Below are 23,658 nucleotides of genomic sequence, written 5' to 3'. Positions count from 1 at the left end.
CTTACCCAGACAGGCTTCCTTTATGTCTGTCCTGTCTGTCCGTTGGATGATTTTCACTACAAAAATCACAGCCAGGGGTGTAAGGAATGAAATTGCCTGTGGGAAAAAAAGCAGAAACAAACTACAGGGTTAATCAGCACCTGTCACCTCTACACATAAGTGGCGGCTATTTTGGTGATAGAACCAATGTTAAGCTTGCTATGGCTAACTTTCTCTGTAGCGTTTGCTGGTGACAATATGTAAGGTTTTAACACAGGAGAAACTCTGGCATTTATGGCTGCATTAGACATACAGGGTTAATGTGGATCTGAAGCAGGAGCTCAGAGGGCAATAAATCTGCACTGCGATAGATAAGCAAATGCTTCCACTTCATAGAGGGGGATCTGTGACTAGGGATCCAGAGGTCTGACTTCAGTCCTTAAAGAAAAAAAAAAAAAAAAATGATTAACCCTTGCAGTGGGGTTACCTCCACACTGCAAGGGTTACATATTCGTTTGTATCTAGGTGCTAAAAAAAAAAAAAAAAGTTATACTCATCAGACCATCCAAGCCAGCTTCTTCTTAGACTGGCATTTCCAGTGTCTTTCCCCCTCTGCTGCAGTGGTCTAAGGATACTGGACATCACGCTCTACACACTGTGCATAGACTGTGTATAAACGTGAGGACGCAGAGCAGCCCATCTGTGCAGTGGAGGAGGAGACATGCTTCAGTGATCACAAAAGCTCGGATGGTTGGGCGAGTATAACTTATTTTTTGAGCACCTAGACAAAAACGAGCACTTAACCTTTGCAGTGCAGGGGTTCCCACTGCAAGAGTTAATAACCTTTAACCAAAGTTCTTCTTTAAGTACTGGAAACCTGACAGCTTAGTTTTCCTAATTAGCCCCCTTATGGGACCTCCTCTTACCCTAGGTCCCATAGCAACCACGTGAGCTGCTATGGCTATTGTTACGTCACTGGGCACATATTACTCGGGCCAGAAGCATCAGTAGCATGGACAGCAGCAACACCGATATTGGTCAGACAGGATGCCATTTCTAAGTGAGCGCTGCAATGTAATACCCAACTGCAACTGCTAATGCACCAGGAAAGTCACTGTGCATCACAGCCTACAGCTAGCACTTTATTAATACTGTATCTCTGCTCACACAGCTGACATTGCACTTTTTAGAGTCTGTAACAGGGATTCCCCTGACATACGTTAAAAAGTGGATGAGTGTGTTGAGAGAATCATCTAAAAGCCTGTTTGTTTCTAGATCTCTAGAGACATCTGCGGGTGACCATATATTTCTAGTGGTCCACATTTCACCAATTACTTAAAAAGAATTACAGTGCTACAGAGTAAAATTCTGGGCTGCAATTCTTTTGAATCAGCCATAAGCCCCTCGGAGGAACCCTTTGGAAAAAATATTTCAGAACTTATGGAACTCCTACTAAAAGGAATTTATCTATAGCTCATCGTATATTATCAGTCAGTTGTATATATAAAAAAAGAATACCATGTACCTAAAGTATTTGACACCTAGAGCAGATAATTTTGTAACACTCACCTGCTCTATATGACAAACAATACCAGTATAAATAATGAAATGAACAGAATTATAATGAGAGGAAAAGAGATGCAGACAGTGAAAAGTGTAATTCCCCTTTACATTGGTGGGCAGTGGAGAAGGGCCCCTTTATTTCAGAGATCAGCGGAAGATGTTTTCCCTTAACTGGTGATCAGTGGGATAAGGACCTCTCACCATAATGGTCATTAGGAGATCATTTCTCTTACACTGATGGTTAGTGGGATAAGGGCCTCTCACCATAATGGTCAGATTCCCTTACACTGGTGGTCAGTGGCATGAGGGCTCACTTACATTGCTGGTCAGTGAAGAAGGGATCCTTTACACTGGTGATCAGTAGAAGGGCTTTTCCACACTGGTGGTCAGTAGAAGTGCTCCCTTACACTGGTGCTAGTGGGATAAGGGCTCCTTACACTGGTGGTCAGTAGAGAAGTCCTCCCTTGCACTGGTGGACAGTGGAGAAGGCCTCCCTTACACTGGTGGTCAGTGGAGAAGGCCTCCCTTACACTGGTCAGTGGGAGAAGGCCTCCCTTACACTGGTGGTGGGTGGCAGAAGGCCTCCCTTACACTGGTGGTCGGTGAGGAAGGGCTCCTTTACACTGGTGGTCGGTGGGGAAGGGCTCCCTTACACTGGTTTTGACTGCCAGAAAACCTTAGATTAGAGGCTACTGAAAAAGAAAGGAATTGTATTTGCTAAATGAGATATAAAATGAGTGCAAGCAGTAGGTATGACCCCAAGGAAGACAATACAATGTAACATCTTACTTACAAACATGAGCCGTGTAGGTATGTTGTCTGACTGAACCAGGGGATTCTTATATAGCCAAATTTCTTCTGGTTGAATAACACGCTGAAAGGGATCCAAAAACTCAGTAAACCTGGAAAAATAATAAAACAAGGGGATAGATGGTTAGTCACATCATACAAGTTAAAATAGGTGTTGTATTACATTAAACAGTTCATATCTCAGAGACTGAAACACAGAATTTACTGTAGTGTGCCATATTGTTATCGTGAAGAGTGCAATCATCTTCCTAAAGCACATATTTACTTTAAAGTAGATCTAAACCCTAATTAAATTACATTCAAACCTGTTTTTCACAGACATCTGAAACGTTTTTATTACAGGTATTCCTCACTTAACGACCGAGTTCCGTTCCTACGACCAGGTCGTTAAACGGATTGGTCGTTAAGTGAGGAACTCTATACAGTACTGTACTGCATTAGTTCAGTACTGTATAGCGTTGCAGATGTACAGTACCGAACAGTGTACTGTACATCGGGCAATGAAAATACTCACCGGGACCCGCTGTGAAGATCGGAAGACGTCACTTTCCCCGGCGACACGTCACACTGGCGCCGACGCGCGAAATCGGAGGTCGCTCGGAGGACGGTCGTAAGTGCGAGTGGTTGCAAAACAGGTAAGTCATTAAGCGAGGAGCACCTGTATTTTAGAAAATGTAGTTTTCAGCATTTTTTTGCTTTTTGGTGCTGCTGATTTTCTTCAGTCTCTTTGCAATGGTGGATAATCAGGGCCGGATTTCCCACAAGGCCAACTCGGGGCAGCAGGGAGTAGAGGGGCAGCAGGGATGTGGAATTCCTATTTCCCGATGGGCGGGTAGTTGTAAATGTACAGCAGGGAAGCCACCGCTTGTTTTGTACAAGTGATCTCTGCGACATTGTATGCAGTCTGCAGGTCTGCTTTTGGCTTATGGATAATGCCTGTACAATGAGTATCAGCATAGATGTGAACAGTGTCCAAAGGATGTGTAGGTAACAGGGTGACAACGCAGGAGACAAGGGCAAAGCGTTGTCACCCCATAACATGAAGTGCCTCGACAAGGAACTTCATAACAGGTATTATTTTCATAAAAGTTGCAGATAACAAAAAAATTGAGAATTACTTTTGAATTTCTGGTTATAGATTTATATGAGATTTTAGTGATCAGATTAACATCTACTTTAAAGCCCAGCTTTACTTTGAACCTCTAAAAGCCCCCTTCCGCCCATCTTCCCACATATCACATTTAAACAAATTCTTAGACATCAAAACATCCAATGCCGAACATCTACATATAACCTGGAGAAATACAAGAGAATTTAGCAGCAAAATAAACAAAATGTTGAAAAGGAAGGGTAGTTGTTTGTCACCCATTGTAAACAGCCCTCCTAGACTACCAGAAAATCAGAAGAAAAAAAGCATTTTGGTTGACCTAATATTACTCTGTAATTCCTTCCCCTTCAGCAAAGCAATAATAGGCTGCAAATTGTGCCCAATCATGGATGAATAACTGGAAAACTGGTGCTAGATTTTCCCCTATATTAGTAATAAAACTGTATTATATAAAGATCTACTCCAGCTAACAAGTCAAGTTCATCAATTTTATCCAGGACACATTGTCACTGTGCTAAAGTCAGAAGATCTTCAATGTTACACACTAAAGAGGTACCTAAGGCATATGAGGAATTGCAAATACCATTTAGGCCAGTTAAGAATTTGTTAAAAAAAATAAATGTATTTGACATAAAACAAAAACAAAAACAGTGCCTGTATGTAATGTATCCAAGTGCATCTCCTAATTCTCTGCACAGCAGCACTCAGCCTGGAGGACGGAGGGACAGTGCACTAAGCCCCCATTCACACCTAAGCATTTTGTCATGCACAAACCCACGCAATAAAACGCTCAGCACATGAATTCCCATTTACTTTAAAGACCCCCTTTCACACCTGACCGTTTTGTCGCAAGCTGCGAAACGCCTGTTGCTGGAAAAAGTTCCTGAGTTTCTTTAGGGTGTTTTGCAGCACGTTTGGCCCCATAGGCTTCAATGGAAAAGCCTTTGTTTCCATTGCCTCCAAGGTCTTTCAATCTGCCAGCTAAGATGCGGGTCTCCATGTGCGCGCATCTAACGCACGTAAAAATGCGCGACACAGTCAAAAATGCGCAGTCATGGCTCTGCATAGTGCAACATAGTGCACAAAGCTTATCTCATCAATTGTAGGGTGGGAGTGTCCTATAGGCGGATGCAATGCCTAACTGCATGTGTAGCCAGTAACATGCTCCAGTATCTGAAGTTGTGTCTGCATCACTGGACTGGCTGAACCGAATGAATTATTTTTATCAAGAAGGTTCACATATGCTGTATGTATTCTAAATGCATATTTAGCTGGTTAGCTGTAGTTCAGCTTTAGCGGATATCATTAAAAGCTACACCTCTCTAGCACATAAATAGGGTTTGCTATCATCTACCAAATCCAGCAAATTAGACGTGGCTTAATCACTAATTTCTCCTAAATATTTCTGTGTCATGCATGTATAATAAACATTCACGGAGACCTTAGCTGTGATAACTGATTTTCAGCTTTTACAAACTTGTTATTTCTGACTAACAGCTGTGAATTTTTATTAAGTCCCTCTGTAGGTATTACATGCAAACTTCGGGAGATATCACTAAAACTATGAACTAAATCACTTTGTTTTCATAAAAGACCTGATTTGCATGCCGTTATCTGCTGAATGTAAAAGATATATTTAACCAAGACCTCCAGGAAGCTCTACTTATGTTTTAAATGTGCCTTTTAAAATATGGCAATTATGTTTCAGCTGCTAGCTAACATGCTTACAGTCAGTAAGATACAGCATAATTAAAGACATTTCTTAACCCTTCTAGTGGGGCTACGCCCGCAGTGATGGTATGTCCATCGGCATCCTCGCGCCCAATGCACTGTAGTGAACGTGATGACTCATGCAACCTTAAACTGCCAGAGCGAAGGGGGAGTGAGCATGCAGGTACCAGACTCAACAGCTAGCTGGTTTCAAAGATCGGGTAAGTATACGTTTTTTTTTATTTTTGCAGCTAAATGAAAATGAGCACTTAACGCATGAAGTGCGGGGGTAACTTCTTTAAAACGTCCAGCATTTCTTGTGGTTCTGTGATTGTCACCTGATAGGTTTGAGACAAAGAAAAATATAAATATTTTACATCCCTAACTATACTTTCAACTAGAAAATATGGAACCAGGAGTGCTGGCTGGTAAGATTATGTGGAATGCATTACATACCCAAAAATCCCATCAAGACCTGAGATCTGCACTCCCCAGATATTTCACCCACCTAACATACCAGGTCTACCACCACATTCAATACTTTCCTCTTTTGATCCTGTTACCATGGATGAGGTTGATAAACTTCATTCTGAGGCCCACCTAACCACCTGCCCCCTGGACCCCATGTCCTCTCAACTACTGCGGTCACCCTCTTTTCTATGCTGCCTAGCTCACTGCTTTAATCTCTCCTTCTATGTTGGCATATTTCCCACCATCCTAAAACACGCACTGGTCGCCCCCATGCTTTAAAAGCCCTCACTGGACACCACCAATTTAAGCACCTGTAGATCCATTTCCCTAATTCCATTTACTTTCAAACTTTTCAAATGCCTCGTCTACAACCATCTGATTTTCTGCCTCACTGATAACAACCTTATCAACCTCTTACAGTCTGGCTTCCACCTGCATCACTACACTGAAATTGCCCTGCCAAAACTCACAAACGACGTACTAAGTGCTAAAGCCAAAGGCTACTACTACTCTGTACTCACTCTTAGACCTTTCTGCTGCCTTTGATACAATTGAGACTTCTCAAAATACACCACTCTCATGGCCTCCAATACTCTGCTCTCTCCTGGTTCTCCTCCTGCCTACCTCAGCACACTTTCACTGTAACCTACACTGCTATCTCCTCCTCTACCCATCATCTTTCCATAGGGGTCCACAAGGCTCTGTCCTCGTACCCTCTCTATTCTCTATTTGCCTCTCATCCCTGAGTCAGTTGATAAGCTCACATGACTTCCAATACCATCTCTATGATGACATCACCCAAATCTATCTCAAAGTTCCCCAGCTCATGCCTTCAATTTTCACATGCATCACTAATTTTCTAACTGACATTTCAGTATGGTTGGCACACCACTTCCTCAAACTCCCCCATATTCCCCTTCCCATCAAGATCAATAGCACATCTATTAGTCCCTTTACTTATGCTGTGTAATCCTGGATTCTAACCTTTCCTTCAGGTCTCATCTCCAATCACTGTCCAATTCCTGCCACCTTAACCTCCATAACATATCCAAAATTTGCTCGCAGCGCTGAATACTGAAAAATGGCCTGGATGGGAAGGGGGTTTAACACCGCGGATGTCAACTGGTTAACAAATTACACCAGAAAGCTACTAATTCACTCCCTGGTTATCACTCGCTCACCTATTGCAACTACCTTCTTGTTGGGCCATCATGAATGCTGCTGCTAGACTCATCTACCTCAACAACCACTCAGTGGCTGCCATCTCTCTGCCAATCTCTCCAGTGGCCTCCACTAGTACAATCTATAATAATCAAAATATTAACAATAGACAAAGCCATCCACAAGTTTGCCTCCAGCTCCATAGCCCTCCTCCTCCCATGCTTGCCTCTAGGACTTCTCTAGAGTCTCTCCCATCCTATGAAACTCCCTGCCCCAGTCTCTCTCCTACTCTGTCTACCTAGGTTATCCCTACAAACTCATCTCTTCAGAGAAGCCTATCCTGCCTCCACCTAAAATCAATACATCTACTTTCTCCATTAGCTCATCCCTCACAGTCATTAACCCTTGTATCACTTGTCTCTCCCTTTTGTAATGTAAAATTTAACTAGCAGGGTCCTCCTAATCTGCTGGTCTTGAATTGTTTAGTAATTGTACTTTTTCAATTTATAATAAGCAAAGTTCCCCGAAAATACGGAATCCCAAAATAGGAGCTGTCTATAATAATCAAACAGTTAATGATAATGTAACAAAATTTTAATGAGAATTAATAATAAAAGTAGAAAAACATATAAATACACCTACTGACAAAGAACATCTAAAATCAATTAAAATGACAAACAAGTCCTCCCTGATATCGCCCTGTGTTGATTGATGTAGATGAGAATCTAGTGACCGTTAGTGATGGTCACAAAGAGTCACTGATATTGGACACAAGCGCTGTGTTAGGCAAGCAAATACTCAGTATCAAAGAAAAGAAAAAGAAGGAATTACTTTTCTTTGATACTGAGTATTTGCTTGCCTAACACAGCGCTTGTGTCCAATATCAGTGACTCTTTGTGACCATCACTAACGGTCACTAGATTCTCATCTACATCAATCAACACAGGGCGATATCAGGGAGGACTTGTTTGTCATTTTAATTGATTTTAGATGTTCTTTGTCAGTAGGTGTATTTATATGTTTTTCTACTTTTATTATTAATTCTCATTAAAATTTTGTTACATTATCATTACCTGTTTGATTATTATAGACAGCTCCTATTTTGGGATTCCGTATTTTCGGGGAACTTTGCTTATTATAGATTGACGCTGGAACCCAGGAGTTTTTTGTCCACTTTATTGTTATTTGAGGCGCTTCTCCTTTCCCCATTTGTTATTAACTTTTTCAATTTACTTTATTAAAGTTGGTTTAAATTGTTGGTGCTGTATAAATCCTGTGTAATCCTAAAATATCTTGATAGCATTAGCTGTGCAGCAATTGACATTACTTGTGGACCAATGTTTTGACTGGTGTTTCCTAATTTGAAGAGCCAGGCAGTATGTGCATTTAGAAAACTCACATCCTGTTACACTCTTTTTACCAAGAGTCAAATGTAATAAATGTAAAGGTTTCAAGTGAGACCGCAACTGACAAAGATAAAAACGTCCTTGTTTTCTGAAAGAAATCTCTTTAAAAAAACGTACGGCTCACCTTGTCTCCCACTAATGAGAGGTGCACGGACAGAATGGCAGCAGTGAAAGGTAAAATGAAACAGAAGGAAACTAGGAAACAGACTAATAAGACAATCCAGGAGACTGCTGCCCTCCTTGTAGGAAGATGTGACATACAAAACCTGAGGACGTGACAGGTGAGCCTGGCAGCCTCTGACAGCGGGCAAAACCCATTTACAGTTAGGCGTTGCCTCAAAGCCAACAGTTCAGCTACTTTAATACTTTAATACTCAGAGTAGTACAGAGAATAGGACTGTGCAATGTACATTATAACACAGCAAGCCAATTTCAGTTTGCGGCTGCCAAATTATATGCCAGGTCCTCTTAATTAATCCACTCCATAAGGTACAGCATGTTCTACCCCAGGGCATCTCTTTACCTTTATGATTTACATTACCTTTGGGATTTACTTTTTTTTTTCTGCGCTCATACAACATCTTTATGCAGACTTCATTCTTCATTTCTAATGCAGCATATGCAGCCCCACAGTACCAATCCAGCCTCAATTCAGGCTTTCTTTGTTATTTCATCCTTATTGTATTACAGATCGCTGTTCAAGGTCGGTTTTATCGCCTTTGTTATCATCTTTTATCATTTATATTTTTTTTGCACAGTAGTTCTTTACATGGTAACCCTAAAGAAGGGGGGGGGGGTGCTTTCTCACAAAATATGCTGTCTGTATCTGATGTTCTTAACAAATAACTATTTCAATGAATTTTAAATGAGATGGCATGAGATCCCATTCAGGGCAAAGTTACAGGGTTTCCAAAGAGAAGAACTACCCCCCCAATGGTAGTCAATTTTACTGTGCATCCCCATCACTGTGTTAGAGGCAACAGTAAATAACTGGTGCTTTAGGGGCAGTGTTTCTCAACTTGTGTAACCTCAGGACCCACATTTGTCCTTGGTCATTAAGTCACGGCCCAAGTTGCACTACAATGGAATGCACAGCATTGCGGTACTGTGCGTGCTGGTGTAGGCGATCGAACTGTGGATTGGAAGTGGGTTTGTGACAACCCAACACACCTTCCACGCCAGAATGCACGATAGGTGAGATTTTCCTGGCACAGTACATTAATTGCATGAGACTGCGATTAATGCACTGCACTAGTGTTAACAGGCCCTCAAAAGACACTGACAGACCCACAGACACAATCTCACACACTCACAGACAGACAGTCTCACACATACACACTCCCAAAAATATTTTTCATTTTGTTTTTGTTTCAAGATCCACCCAGTCTCCCTACCTTACAAGAACTGCAGTGGATCCTCAGGCTGAGGTCCAGTGTGGGCTGCTGTGCTGTGATGGAGCTCCATCCATATGTGCATTGCTTGTACAGCTCCCTTGCACTCCCTGTAGAGGTGGCAGGATCCAGAATGTGATGTCGCTTCAGTCCAGGCATTTCTACAGGACATGTGAGGGAGCTGTAAGCAATGCACATATGGATGGAGCTCCCTCGCAGCCTTACCCCCAGCCCACCCCACCTCAAGCTGACACTCGGCAACGAGCAGCATATTTCGAATGGCTGCTTGGCTCAACAATTGACAGTGCTGCACTAGAGGGGGTCTGAGGAAACTCTCACCTAGAAAAAAGTGGAAGGCTTGCGGTGACCCACTGAACACGGGGTCGTGACTCACTTTTGGGTCACAACCCAACAGTTGAGAATCAAGGCTTTAGGGTATGGAGGAGCAAATGACCTGCTCCTGGGATGCAGTGCTCAAGCCTGAATGGCCAATCACTAGGTCCAGACACTATCAAGTGAGGAAGAAGATGAAGATATTAACCCTGTCAAAGTTCCAACACAATCTGACACAGCTTACTCGGCGTTTGGACTCCTGGGGAGGGTGTGTACCATTGAGTGAGGGGTTTCTTCTTTCAAGGGAACCTTTCACTATGCCATGAAAAGTGAAAGGGTTTCTTTTAATCAGCTGTAAGTTAAAGGGATTATCTCATTACAATTCCACTGCCACACTGAAAACAGTTCAATCCCTGGGTGGCTCTCAACAGATGTTTAGAAGGGACGCAAAGTGATTGCAAACAGAGTGTTTGCTCCCTCTAGTGTCTAATCTGCAAAGACAAAATATAGAAGTGCAAGCATGGGAAATCCAGTCATCTCAGGAGGCGGAGCAATGATACAATATTTCACCTATAACTCCTTCATGAATTCCCCTACTTACGCATTTCTCATTATACATTTGTGAATCCCCCTAGCACTGTAGCAGAGTTCAAGTTTATCTGGCACTCATTATTCTATTCTCACCGTAGCCTGCTGCTCTACTGCGTCAGCCTTCACTTTCAACACTTGTCTCTTTGTGAAAAACCCTTCCGAAACAGATGTTCCCCTTATTACAAGTGAAGCATAGAATGAAGCTTGGCTTGGTGTGATATATAGACAATGAAAGAGGATTATAAATAGCTCTAAGTATTCTGATGACAGGTATAGAATGTAATATATCTCCTGCTATGATATGAACAAAATGCTAATCACAATAGAAAAATTACAAAACTGACACAAAAAGCCAAGACCATGATGGCCCTGATTATGCTGGATAACCAACTTAAAGTCAAAGGTACACCTTACACCGGGAACTGCAATATATTAGAAGAATTATTTTATATGAATCCAGGATATAAAACTCCAATCCTTACACAGTTTAAAAGGGAATGAGTATTCCTTTTAATTATTTTTTTAGACATATGTGTAATGTGTAAGAGATTTGTTTGATGTTATTCTTATTGATTAAAGATTGACCATCTTTTTAAATATTTCTATATTACATTTCCAATTATATATGTATACAAGGGCAGCCGTATATGTGTATTACAAAGGAGGGCTCAGGTTTCTTGCTTTGTAGTGACTTGATGGTTGTGCTTTGCTGCTCATTCTCATAATACTAATCTAAGGGCCCATTCAGACAGCTGCAACAAGTCCTAACATATGCCGCATGTTACTGCAAAATTCGTATCGTGGTATGTTATATTGTAGTGCCATTCCATTAACCGCTTGAAGACCAGGTGTTTAGATCCCCTACCTGGCCAGGCCATTTTTCAGTGTTCAGCGCTGCGGTACTTTGACTGACATTTATTCCGTCACGCAACGCTGTACTGAAATGAATTTTATACCATTTTTTGGGGACAGATAGAGCTTTATTTTGGTGGTTGCGGGCGGATGTAACAGGACGTGTATACACGCCCAGTTACATCCAAGAAGCTCCCGGCAGGCCGTGTATACACAGCGGCTGGCCGGGAGGTAGTTAAATTGGCACCCGACACACTGCACACTAGCTGCCAATTGACAATGCACCACAGTGCACAGCACACATTGTGGTGTTAGAAAAATTGTGCATGCATGATTTTTGGGACGTTCAGGTGCACAGTAACGTAATGCACAGTCTAAATGAACCCTAATAGTCAGGGTATCTACGGTCAAAAATTAAAAATAAAATATTTAGGTCTATATACAATAATACATACAATAATAATTATTTATTAAAGATTCCCCATCGGATGTACTTCCTCAATGCAGTGACACAATTTCACTCAGCCCAGTGAATATGCATTTGCTTGTGTCATCATTCTCACAAAGCCTGCTGTCCAAACTACAACTCAACTCTTTCCCCTCTCTCGTAGTGAACACAGGGAAATCCACAATGTAACATCATTATTGCTTGCTGGAAGCAATGCATGATGGGATATGTAATCTTGAGAAACGAAGATTACATTACATCAAACAGCAGATAAAAAGACTGGGAATCCAGGAAGTTGTTGAAAGTGATGGGCAGACAGAAGGCAGAACTCACTGCATAGAAGGAATTTTTGTAAAAGTAAGCTTTGATTACATTGTCAAAACCAACTCTTGTATATATTCCTATGACAACACTGATGTTGTAACAGAATTGTATATGCTATGGCTTTACAACCCCTGTAAATCCTCTTTGTAGTGGATATCTTATCTCAACAGTGGTTCAAGTGAACCCGTGCTTTCCACATGCAGGGATAAAGCAACATGTCCACTTGACTGCCACCCTTCCCTCTGCATATAGCACTCTTTCTTTGCACCCCTGCTTCTCCATTTGCCTGCTGAAATCAAGAGAAAGGAAGCCAAATGTAATGCACTACTTGAAATCTACACAGGCCTGAGTAGTCTCTCCCCACCACCATGTGACTGCGCCAGGTGCCTTTGTGGCCCAGTGGTGGACTTAAGGAACAAAGAGCCCTGTTGCAGATTGGGGGTGATGGGGTTGGGCAACAGTTAAAAGAGGCTACATCCACACTGCAAGGGTTATTACTTTGCAAGGAGAGATTGGAGGCTGAACTCCAAAAGGGATATTTGCACTAAGACCTTTTTTCGCACATGGCGGTAGTTTATGATCAAATCCTTTTCTACCACAGAGGTGATTTTGCTTGTGAAACCATTTCAATACACAGAATGGTATCTGAAAGCCAAGTAGTTGAATACCTTGGGGGTGTTAGAGGTGGATTAGCTCTTTGGAACTTCTCCTTACTTAGTATGCTATTGGGGTTAGTGACCAGTTTTGATTTATGTCAATATGTAATTGTTCATGGCTGTCTCAAATAGTGTCATCACCCTTTGTTTTTTACTTTTGTATTTGTGTCTATTGGGTGACAGAGATTTATCTTTTTGTTTTTTGCAGCGCTCACCACCTAAGGAGCCACTGGAATAACCCAGGTCATCACTAGTTGTCTAGGGGACTTAGCATTAGCATTTAACCCCCCTTTTCTAGTGCCCACAAAGCTGATGTCCACTCCAGTAATGCAATGCTGGATAACTTTTATTAACATCTTTATACTGGGGAGAGAGGGTATAGGGATCCTAGACATCCAGAGTGTAACAGATGTAGACTTCAGACTCCCCAGTCCGTTTAAGCATCTCAGTGTAGATCCACTTTTGGTACAGTAAATGGTAATTGGAGTAACAGATGAGCAGGGATGAGCACAGATCCTTAACAGGAGAGACACCAGCCATGCCCCTGGGGTCCTCTAGATTCTAAGTACCTACAGCAGACATCCATCTTACTGGTTCTCATCCTTTGGCAAACAGCACAGGCCTCCTCCATATCGTGATGGACCACAATCTCACGCTTAGTTTATTATTTTGTATTGAGACTGTAGTCCATCACAGGAGGGAGCTTGAAGCGATGGCTACTTTACGAAACACACACAGGGACCATGGGGAACAAAAGAAGCCACCCTCCAGAAGGAAGGACAGTGGCATCATGAATTCAAAGATGATTTGAGGATCTACAGCCGAGTGATGCATAAATAAAGTACACTATTGTTAATAGTTAAGGAACTTGAATACATTTTTAAGGCTTAACTCCTGAGTTTAGTGTCACTTTAGATTATTGCAGAAGTGAACAATACATTTCTATAATGTGCCTACTGAGCAGAGCAGAAAAGGGAGCCAAATTAATTAGGAGACATAGGAGAATACAAAAAGAAAATTTCAATGCAGAAAAATAAAATTTGTGATCTAAACACTTTGCTGTGAATAGGATCATGCAATACAAAAAAAACAAAACAAGAACTGAAGCTATTTTAGTTGAAAGCATGTGCACATTCCATCCTGATTCAAACGTCATACGTGACAAGGTAGCTGGTGGGTGAACATTTCCCATGGAAACTGTATGTGCACACAGTTTTACAAGCTCAAATGCCAGAAAGTGCACAAAGAAAAGGAATACTTGAGAGGAAAGTATTCCTCGACAGTGAAAGGCCTTTGGTTGCTGCAGTTAGATAGGACAGTTGCCAGAAGCCAACAAGGTTTTAAATTTTGCTTAGGAAACCCCACCCTATTCACTAGTCTGTGATCCAGTGCCGGTCCTCCTCTAGGCTGAATGATGCCCAGCATCACTTAGTTGGACTCCTGTGAGCCAAAGCCATTAGGAAAGATGTCCAAGAACTTGAGAGAATCCGAAGCAGGGAAATTAAATTACCAAGAGGGCTGGAGGACCTAGGCCATGAGGAAAGATTACAGAAATTGCACTTATTTACTCTGGAAAAGAGGCGTTTAAGAGGGGATATAATCACAATGTACAAACTGCTGAATGGTGATGGTAGAATCGGTAACAAACTGTTTACTTTAAGGTCCCTAAAGACGACAAGAGGCCACTACCTAAAATTGGAGGTAAAGAAGTTTAATCTCAAACTGCATAAGGTAATCTTTACTGTTAGAGCAGTAAAGTTGTGGAACATTCAAAATGTCTTCCAGATGTCTTACTCAGGAAACACAATATACAGGGGTACGGGAATTCTTAGTGACTACTACACACACATCGGTTGAACTGGATGCACCTGTGTCTTTAATCAACTTTAACAACTATGTAACTATAAGTGAATTAGGCCCAATGTTCAACAGATATTTCTACTTTATGCTACTTTTTACGCTTTGACTGCCTCTGCACTTTTTGTATTCAAATGTGGGTTTAATAGCTGAATATGTCTCACTCTGAAATAAGCTCACTTTCTTTGCTCTGTGCAGCTTAATTAAGGCTGAAAAGGTAATACATAAGGGATAAAAGCAAACGCTTTGTTAAATCTCACCCTGAATTTTCGCTCTGCTTGTTAAAAAATAAATTGAAATAACACTTCTCCATATGAAAACCTTGATGAAGTTCTTACACAATAATTAAAAAGTTTGCCGGTAAATGGCAAAAAGCAAATTCAGCAGAACACAGAAGTTCAATCATGTCTTTCTAATCCTATATGCTTCCAGTGACAGGGTAGGCAACCACCTTGAATGTGAAGCTGACACTTCGACTTTTATTTGAAAGCTGAACTCTAGGCAAACATCTAAATACACAGCTCTACCACACATCGCGACCCTGTCTGGAAGACATGTGCCCAGACGAAACGAATGAATAATAAAAACATTTTCATTTGTTTAGTCAAATGAAATTAATAATTATGCTGTTTCGTATTTGGAGGCAACGAACCTTCGAATCCTAAACAGCAGAATGCGAAGCGGCCATTTCGGCCACCGACACGTTCTGCACTGCCATCTTGGAGGCGGAGTGTATAACATCACATTATGCCGTGCATGCATATGACATCACCAGAAGCAGTGCAGTGTCATGTGACATACACTCCACCTCCAAGATGGCGGTGTTCTACAAACAAATTATTATTTGCCTGAATATAGTTTTCGTATATATTTTCTTGTATAATAATTTGTTGATTTGGACGACCCGCCAAATCAATGGAATTTCGTTGATTTGCAAGTTCGTCCAAATCCGAATGCACAGGTCTACTGTCTGGTAAGGAAAAAGAGACATGAATTTTCCCTGATTTAGTTAAATAACACTTACAGGTCTCGTCATTCTCCAATCCTGTGACTGGACGGTGAAGGAGAAGCAGAAGACTGACAAGCTTATCTCTCTGTCACTCTGCTTCCTGCTTCTATGAGCATGGGGTTTTTTTTAGCACATGAACAAATGACATACAAGGATGCATTGAGCTGTATTAATTTTTATCTTTTATCTCTCTGTAAATGTAGTTTTACATTTTAAAGGAGTCAAAAATATTATAAATACATTTAACATTAGTCAGCTTTCTGTAACCATTTACAGCAAATAATCTCAAATTGAATTGCCTAAACTTGCCTCCCCTTCTGGATTGCATTTCATAGCAGCAAGAGTTATTAAAAGATTTGTGTGTTGCTGAAGTAGCATAAAGCAATTATGTGTAGCATTTAATGTCAATTATTTTGTTTTGCTTTATATATGTCTGGAGGTTGCGTTAAGCGTTTATTTTATTGCCTGCAGTCACCATTTTTCATCTTTGCTATACCCGTAATTACAAAGAAATGGTTGTCATTACCGGTTATGTACTTCAGTCATTCTTGCCAAAGTGCATCCATTTTGCTTACACAGAAGCCTCGGGCATGTCCAGTTTGTGAGATATGGCAGACAAAAAAACACAGAGGGGATGACGGATTTAGCTGGAAACTTTGAGCCAGAAATGTGTGGGAGGCAGGCGGGATGCATGTGGCAGCTTTATGATTGTTTTATATATCCTTGTAGGTATTTATTTTCTTCACGGCAATGATTACACTGTCATTCCCAGGCAAATGGTCTACGTGTGAATAAACAGGCCGGATTTTCTTTGGAGGAACCAGCTGTGCTATGAGGGGATAGCTACTGTTTTATTAAATCACCAAACATGACTGTCAGCCTGTCTTAATTTAAAGGATGGATCTTTGCCAAGCCACTCCTAGGAAAAGAGAATGTGAGCTAGTTTAAATTGAAAGAGAAAAGATTCAGAAAGTCAAGAGTGGAAAGAGAACATTGCTGAGCAATTATGAAAAGTATAGCCATATAATGAGGCAAATTAAAGTGAAAGATGTCCATACATATAAGATCCAAAGAAACTGTGAAGGATGAGAATTACGTAAGTAAATAGTTGGTCCAGTACAGAATTTTGAATCTTGATGCAAAGTTAAAGGAGAATTATGACATAAGGGCAAATAAAAATAGACCTTACCTTGATTGTAGTAGCATCGTTCCTTTTTTCTAAAGTCGCAGCACATCACAGATAAAACCCTCAAAACCTGTAGTAAACGCTGTCTTCAGCCCTGCTCCAAGCTCCTTTCCTCTTAGGGGGTGTTAACAGTTGATCCAGTCCGCCCACGGCTTTTTTTTCAACTGATCTCATTGCTGTGGCCGCGCTTCCTCTCATTGTACACAGCTCTGTTTTGTCAGCGCGTGCACGCTGGCATTTGTGAGCGGGAGGCGGAGTCTGACGTGAGAAGGCAGCAGCAAGTAAACTGACTCAGCCTCCCTGCACATTCAGTGCACTTTCCCCTCTCTCATCAGCGATCCCCAGTAATTAGGATGTCAGCATAATACAGGGGGAGAGAGAGAGGGGATAAAGAGCCATCCCTCTCTCCATCATTTACTAGAAATGGGCAAGTCCATATATGGTGAATTATGTCACTGGGTATCCCTGCAGACTGGCAAGCATCCGATCAGCAGGGATCCCCAGTGACATCATTCATCATATATGGACTTGCCCATATGTGGTAAATGATGGAGAGAAAGGGCTTCTTCCCCTCTCTCTCTCTCTCCCTGCCCTGTGTGACACTGACATACATAAATGACTGTGGATCGCTGATGACAGAGGGGAAAGACGGGGACGTGCAGGTAAGGAGAGAGCTGCGTGCACAAAGCTGCTGCGCATGTCCATATATTCGTGGACGCGCAACAGCTCTCAAGAATCACTGTCAGTCACAGTGAGGAAGATCAGTGGGGAGGATCCCGTCAGATACGTCGGGATGTCTCCTCATTGCGGCGCTTAGCCCCGCCCACCACCTTAAATAAGGGTTTACAGTCTTACTGTGCATTTTGGCTAATTAGAGTAAATTACATAATTTACTTATTTAGCCTAAGGAATGCATTAATAAAGAAAAGATAGAACCCCATAGTTCTCCTTTAATAATTATTATGTATTAACCTTTTATTGAGCTAAATAAATCTATACTGGACTAGTCATTTATTTGTGATGTTGTCATCTTTCACACTTTCTTTGGATTTCTCCAGGGACCCATGGCATACTCTGTATGATGGGGAGCTGCAACTTGAGACTAGAGATCAAACCAAATCACATATACTATTGTATCCAGTGCTCGCACAACAGCTATTTTATACATATTTTATACAGTCCGCAACCAGCTCATGCAGCAATCGACTCACGGGTGTAACACTAGTCATAGCAGCCCATGCGGCTGCTATTGGGGGGTGGAAGGGGGCCCCATGAAGGATTGCCGACGTTGCTGCTGACCCTCTACCCTTTATGGCATTTGCAATCAAGAAGAGTTGATATCAGGATGTACAGGAAGAAACTATGCAGACAGTTCTCCTGCTACCTGTCCTTGATTTAGATTTTTAAAGGGTTTGCCATGGGGCCCTATTCAAATTTTGCTATGGGGCCCCATGGTCTGTAGTTACGCCCCTGAATCGAATGTCTTTGGGACACACTCAACTGATTGACGCCTGCCATCTTGGTGATGGACGCCGGCAGAGAGAGGGGGGGACGTTTACCCGGCGGGATGAGGTATGCCGTCAGGTCCCCTCCTCTCTTCTGACACTGTTGAGCTCTCGGTCCATGACCGAGTGCCCGACTTTTTAGAGGGGGTGACACCAAAATGACTGTCAGTCATTTTGGTGTCACCCGGGTGCGGGCCGCAACCTTCTTGTGATGCCACTGCAATACAGGAGGGTTAGAAAGCCTGTCACACGTGTCCCAAAATGGAGACTACAAGCAGCGTACTAACTCACTTACACTGCCATGTAGACAGAAAGTGACTGAAACAGGCTGCAGGAGATCAACAACACTGAGATGCAAAAAGGAAAACTTGCTTTAGCAAACAAAATGTCATTCACCTAAGGTTTAGATTTACAGCCAATTAACATGCTAATGTGCATTCAGATATAGTTTAAATTCAATTGGTTTACCTTTTTTTAATCAATAATTCATTCAATGCACCTTGTCCCTATTGATCACTAAAGATTTTGTTTACTGCATGTTTTGGGTTTTCATGTAATAATACTTTAAATGAGCCGCTCTGCTACCCATTATGGGGTTTAAACAATTGGTTGGGTGAATAGGTAGAGCAAAACCCACACATTTGCTGAAACATTAGTGTGATATCTCACAAGTGGTAACCCAGTAGTGACTTTCATAGACTCACAGGTCATAGGTCCCACAGAGGGAGATTAAGGAGTCCAGTTATCAATGGTTCCGGGGATACAGGTGAGGCCTCTGGTGTGTTATTCATATTTAGCCAGAATTCCTTATTAAAGAATAAGTGCACCTTGAAGACAAGTCGGCTCCTTTACTATAACAAGGCACAGCAAGCATGGTTGCAAACATATACTTCTGCCCTTTACCTTTCTCTTGAAGCTGTCTTTGTATCATCAAGGCTCCTCTTAAGGTTCCTAGGGGTTCAAATGTTTTCCTGTTTTTCTTAAATGTCATCTCCATCCCTTCAGGAGCAGTTTGGCTAGTACAGCTCTTGTTTGGCTGGGAGGGATAAGCTTAGAGCATGCAGATATAGAGGGACACTTGTATGCCTTGTTTTATATGCTGTTCAGTTCCTACATGTACATTAGACATGTGAATGGAATGGAAAGGAAATTGGTTTTTGACGAAACAAAATGAAAACTAAAAACGTTTTTGATTAGTTTCGTCAAATGAAAACACATTTTTGTGCTGTTTCGGATTCTAAGGCAACAAACCTCAGAATCTGGAACCGCACATTGAAACTGCAGAACTCCATATTGGTGGCGGAGCGCATGCTTGAATATAGTTTTCGTATATACGTGCATATAATAAATTCTTTATTTTGGATTTGGACCAACCGGCCGAATCAACTGAATTTCGTTGATTTGCTGGTCCATCCAAATCTGAATGCACATGTCTAGTGTGCATGTTTATTCGGGGACTGCGAGCATTGAATCAACTAAATATGAGGAACAGTATAGGCTTATGTAATAGGTTACACAATTTTTTCTGGGATCTTAGCCACAAGAACTGTCACTTTGTCATTCTGTGCTGTTCTTTTCATGATTATGAAGCTGCACAAACTAACCAAATTTCACTGTATGAACTTTCCATTCTTACCTTAAAACTGATCATTGTCCATTTCTTTGGACTGGGGAATGTCTTCATATATCTATGTGCATCTTATGACTGGCACTGCACAGGCCATTTCTAACTGACAACACAAGTCAAGTTCCCATCCTCGCTGTGAAATTTCTTCAACTGGGACACAGACAGCAATAAACCCAATATGTTGCAACCTTTCCCTACTCTGCGCTAAGCTAGAATCAATTGGTGCCAAGCTTCACTATAAAGGAAGCATATAATCAAACAGTCAGGTAAAATTATTTTTTGATGATACACATTAACCACTTGCTGACCCGGTGATTACACCCCCTTCCTGGCCAGGTCATTTTTCAGTATTCAACGCTGCTGTACTTTGACTGACATTTATTCTGGTATGCAATGCTCTACTGAAAAGGAATGTTATACCTTTTTTGGGGGGACAGATAGAGATTTCTTTTGGTGGTATTTAATCACCACTGGGATTTTTATTTTTTACTATATTAAGGAAAAATTACTGAAATTTATTTTTGTTGTTTATTATTACCCATTTTTTTGGTAAAATATAAAAGATGGGGTCACATCTGGTAAATAGACATCAAGCATGTCAAGCCTTAAAATTGTGTGCACCCGCAAAATCGCAAAAAACTATCATACCCAAAATTGGCCATAGGCGACGCTTTAAATCCTTTTACTGCTCATCATTTTAGTGTTACCAGTGATTGATGGGCCTAAAATTATTGCTCTCACTGCAACGTTTGCGGTGATATGTAACATGTGCGGTGTAATGGGCACAATCGTCATTTTCGCACGTATGCGCACCCGAAGCATTTTGCACCTGGGGTGGGGACTTTAAAAAAAATTGTGTTTTTTTTTAATACTTTTTCATGTGCGATTTTTTTTTTTGCAACTTTAATGTTATTTTCCTATTTTTTTTCCACTTAACGTTATTGTTATCACATAGGGGGCTAAGAAGCCCTCTATGTGATAGCAAAGAGATGTGACATGTCCTCTTTATGGAGACATCAGGGGTCTCCAAGACCCCTAATGTCACCTTGGGACCCCCAAAGAAGCTGATGAAGCACAGATCTGCTTCATCAGCTTCTCTCCAGCTTTTGAACCTAGAGAGTGACACAAGAATGCGGAAGTGATGTAATATACATCACTTCCGCATTCTGACACCGGAGAGGGGATCGGAGGGAAATTGTGTACCCTTCGCCCCACGGGGACCAGCTGACGTGGGGGGCGCATGATCGGCACCTTATACAAGCGATCCATTGCTTGTATGTAAACAGGCATTGCGGTGCGCGAGTGGACAGGGCCAACAGGCTGTTTCTGCCCCAATTTCAAATGTGTTTTGTCCCTGTCCCCATTTAGTTATCCATTTCCCTTAAAGTTGAACTCCAGGCACAAAAACTTTCCTTGAAATATATTTTTCTGTAGCCACATAGGATATAAATCCACTTTGTGTGCACCAAATGCCTTTGCAAATCAATATATTACCTTGTAAAAATAGTAGTATCACCACCACTGTAGAGCGGAGGGGGAGAGAGGCTGGAAGGACCGGTCTAACAGCCAGTCAACTCCGAGGATCAGGGGAGTATAACTTTTTTATTTTCGCACCTAGACCAAAACAAGCACGTAACCCTTGCAGTGTGGGGGTTGCCCCATTGAAAGGGTTAAGAGTTAAAAGTTAAGTTTACTAGTTCTTCTTTAAGAAATACACAAAGCTTATCAAGATATAAGTAAGAATACACATCTCTTGTATATATATAATATTTACTTATCCTGAAGTAAAGCTTTAACCTATCCTCAATTTAAACTGTACATAATACACAAGGCAGATTGGATTTTCTACATCAGCCAGTGATCTCAGTATAAGCAGTAAATGGTCTCATTCACGGTGGTCTGGTATTAGTCACTTGTAGCTGTCCTAGGATCTGCATGGGGAGTTAAGCCGCACTTCAATCTTAGAACTCCCAATAAAATAAGCCCATCACCCTCTTCCTCCGCATCACTGCCATAAATTTACACGTACCTCATTTTTGCTATGACCCAATCATCAGCCTTGGCTATTCATATGTGTTCTATCAAACCCAATTTATACTATCATTTGTCATAGTTTTCTACACAAACCTGCACTTTATTCAAAGTGTGCACAAGACCTAAAAGGCAACTTAAGCTGCCAGAAAGGAGCAATTGTATTAGCAGGATCATTTCACATGTAAGCAGCTATAAGTGTGGAAACATGCTGGTATTTTTTCATATCAACATAATCATAACTGAACCTTTGATTACAGTAGACATATGATAAGCTCTCAAACCCTAGCAGACAGACAACAGAACAAAGGACATCTTTCTGCCAGTGTTAGTAATGGATCAATTAGATAGAAAACAAGAAAACGCACGATTTGTCAGTCAATCAACCAGTCATTATTATTCCTCAAGGCTGGGATCCGATGACAAACTGCTACTGCTTCTTTTTTTTATCAGTCCTGGCAGGTCAGTTAGGACCCATTTATTTATTTTCACAATGTTTTAATGTGTTGTAAAACATGCACTTTACCGCACACTGCCAAAGCATGCAATCTGCAGTGCATTGCAGTGACAAATTTTAAATGACACCCCCAACTCACTTTTACAGTAGCAGGCAAAGCACTCACACAGCAGAGAACCAAAACACCTAAAAAAAGCGTCAGGTGCATTTCTTTAGTGGGTTAAGACCCACTGCCTAGACCAGTAGCTTATAATGACCAACTGCTGTACTGTAGTGGATGAATAATGTGGGCTGGTCTGCTAGCCTGGCTTTCTGCCACTCAGCTCATTGACTGCTACCCACTGTCAGTTTAATCCATGGCTTATGTGCCACCAACTGGCCGGCTCTTTATTACTGCAGCGATTTGCCAGATCAGTTGCCAGAGGGCGGCATGTGTAGCGCAAGGCAATTAATGTCTCACTCTCATTGTGTCTTTTTTAGAGAAAGGAAAGGATTGAGTGTTACTGTCAGAGACTGGCAAGGCTCAGGTGTTATCTGTCAGAGACTGCTCAGGCCTGGATGTAGTCTGTGAGTGACAGGCAAGGACCTAAGAATGGTGAGGCCTGGGTGGCATCTATTAAAGATTGGTGAGGGCTGGGTATTACCTGTTGAGGATTGCTGGGGCCTGGCTATCATCTGTTAAGGTGCCCATACACCTTACGATTATCGGACGAAACTTTTCGTCCGATGATCGAATAGTCGTACGATTTTTGTACGACAGCCCCATCCTGCCCCGATGATTGCAAGATTAATTTAGCCGTAATTAACGAAAAGCACCTGGACGAAATGCGGTAATTGATTTGCCGTATTTTCGTTAGCGCAAGCGCAGTGTAGATCGTACGACTTTTGACGGACGGAAACGCCAGCAACCTTACGGAAATCGTACGATCTAGCAAAGTTTTCAAACATGCTTGACCGTCAAAAGTCGTACGATTGTACAGTAATGTCGGTCGGACACTGCAATGCACACATACGATAATCGGACAAAAAGTCGATTGCATACGAAAATCGTCCGATAATCCTAAGGTGTATGGGCACCTTTAGAGAGTCATGAGGCCCAGGTTTCATTTGTTAGAGACTGATGAGCCCGGGTTCCATACATTAAAAGACTGACAAGGCCAGGGTATTGTTGAAGATTTATTAG

At 41.6% G+C, this 23,658-nt stretch overlaps 1 protein-coding gene across 1 annotated transcript in view; it reads right to left on the bottom strand.

Annotated features, from left to right (window-relative positions):
- Positions 1-22,578, bottom strand: part of PLPP4 (phospholipid phosphatase 4) — a 77,043-nt gene extending 54,465 nt beyond the window's left edge. Inside the window, exons 1-4 of the mRNA XM_018566636.1 lie at positions 22,550-22,578; positions 21,703-21,708; positions 2,336-2,444; positions 6-96 (exon numbers count right to left, since the gene is read on the bottom strand). Of these exons, the coding sequence (XP_018422138.1) occupies positions 6-96; positions 2,336-2,444; positions 21,703-21,708; positions 22,550-22,578 (235 nt within the window). The remainder of the gene's footprint in view (positions 1-5; positions 97-2,335; positions 2,445-21,702; positions 21,709-22,549) is intronic.
- Between the last annotated feature and the right edge of the window lie 1,080 nt (positions 22,579-23,658).

This window comes from Nanorana parkeri, unplaced genomic scaffold (assembly GCF_000935625.1).
Source record: "Nanorana parkeri isolate BGI_ZX_2015 unplaced genomic scaffold, ASM93562v1 scaffold965, whole genome shotgun sequence".
NCBI lineage: Eukaryota > Metazoa > Chordata > Amphibia > Anura > Dicroglossidae > Nanorana > Nanorana parkeri.
The sequence above is the reverse complement of the archived record's forward strand: the minus strand, read 5'-3'. Positions and strand labels throughout refer to the sequence as shown.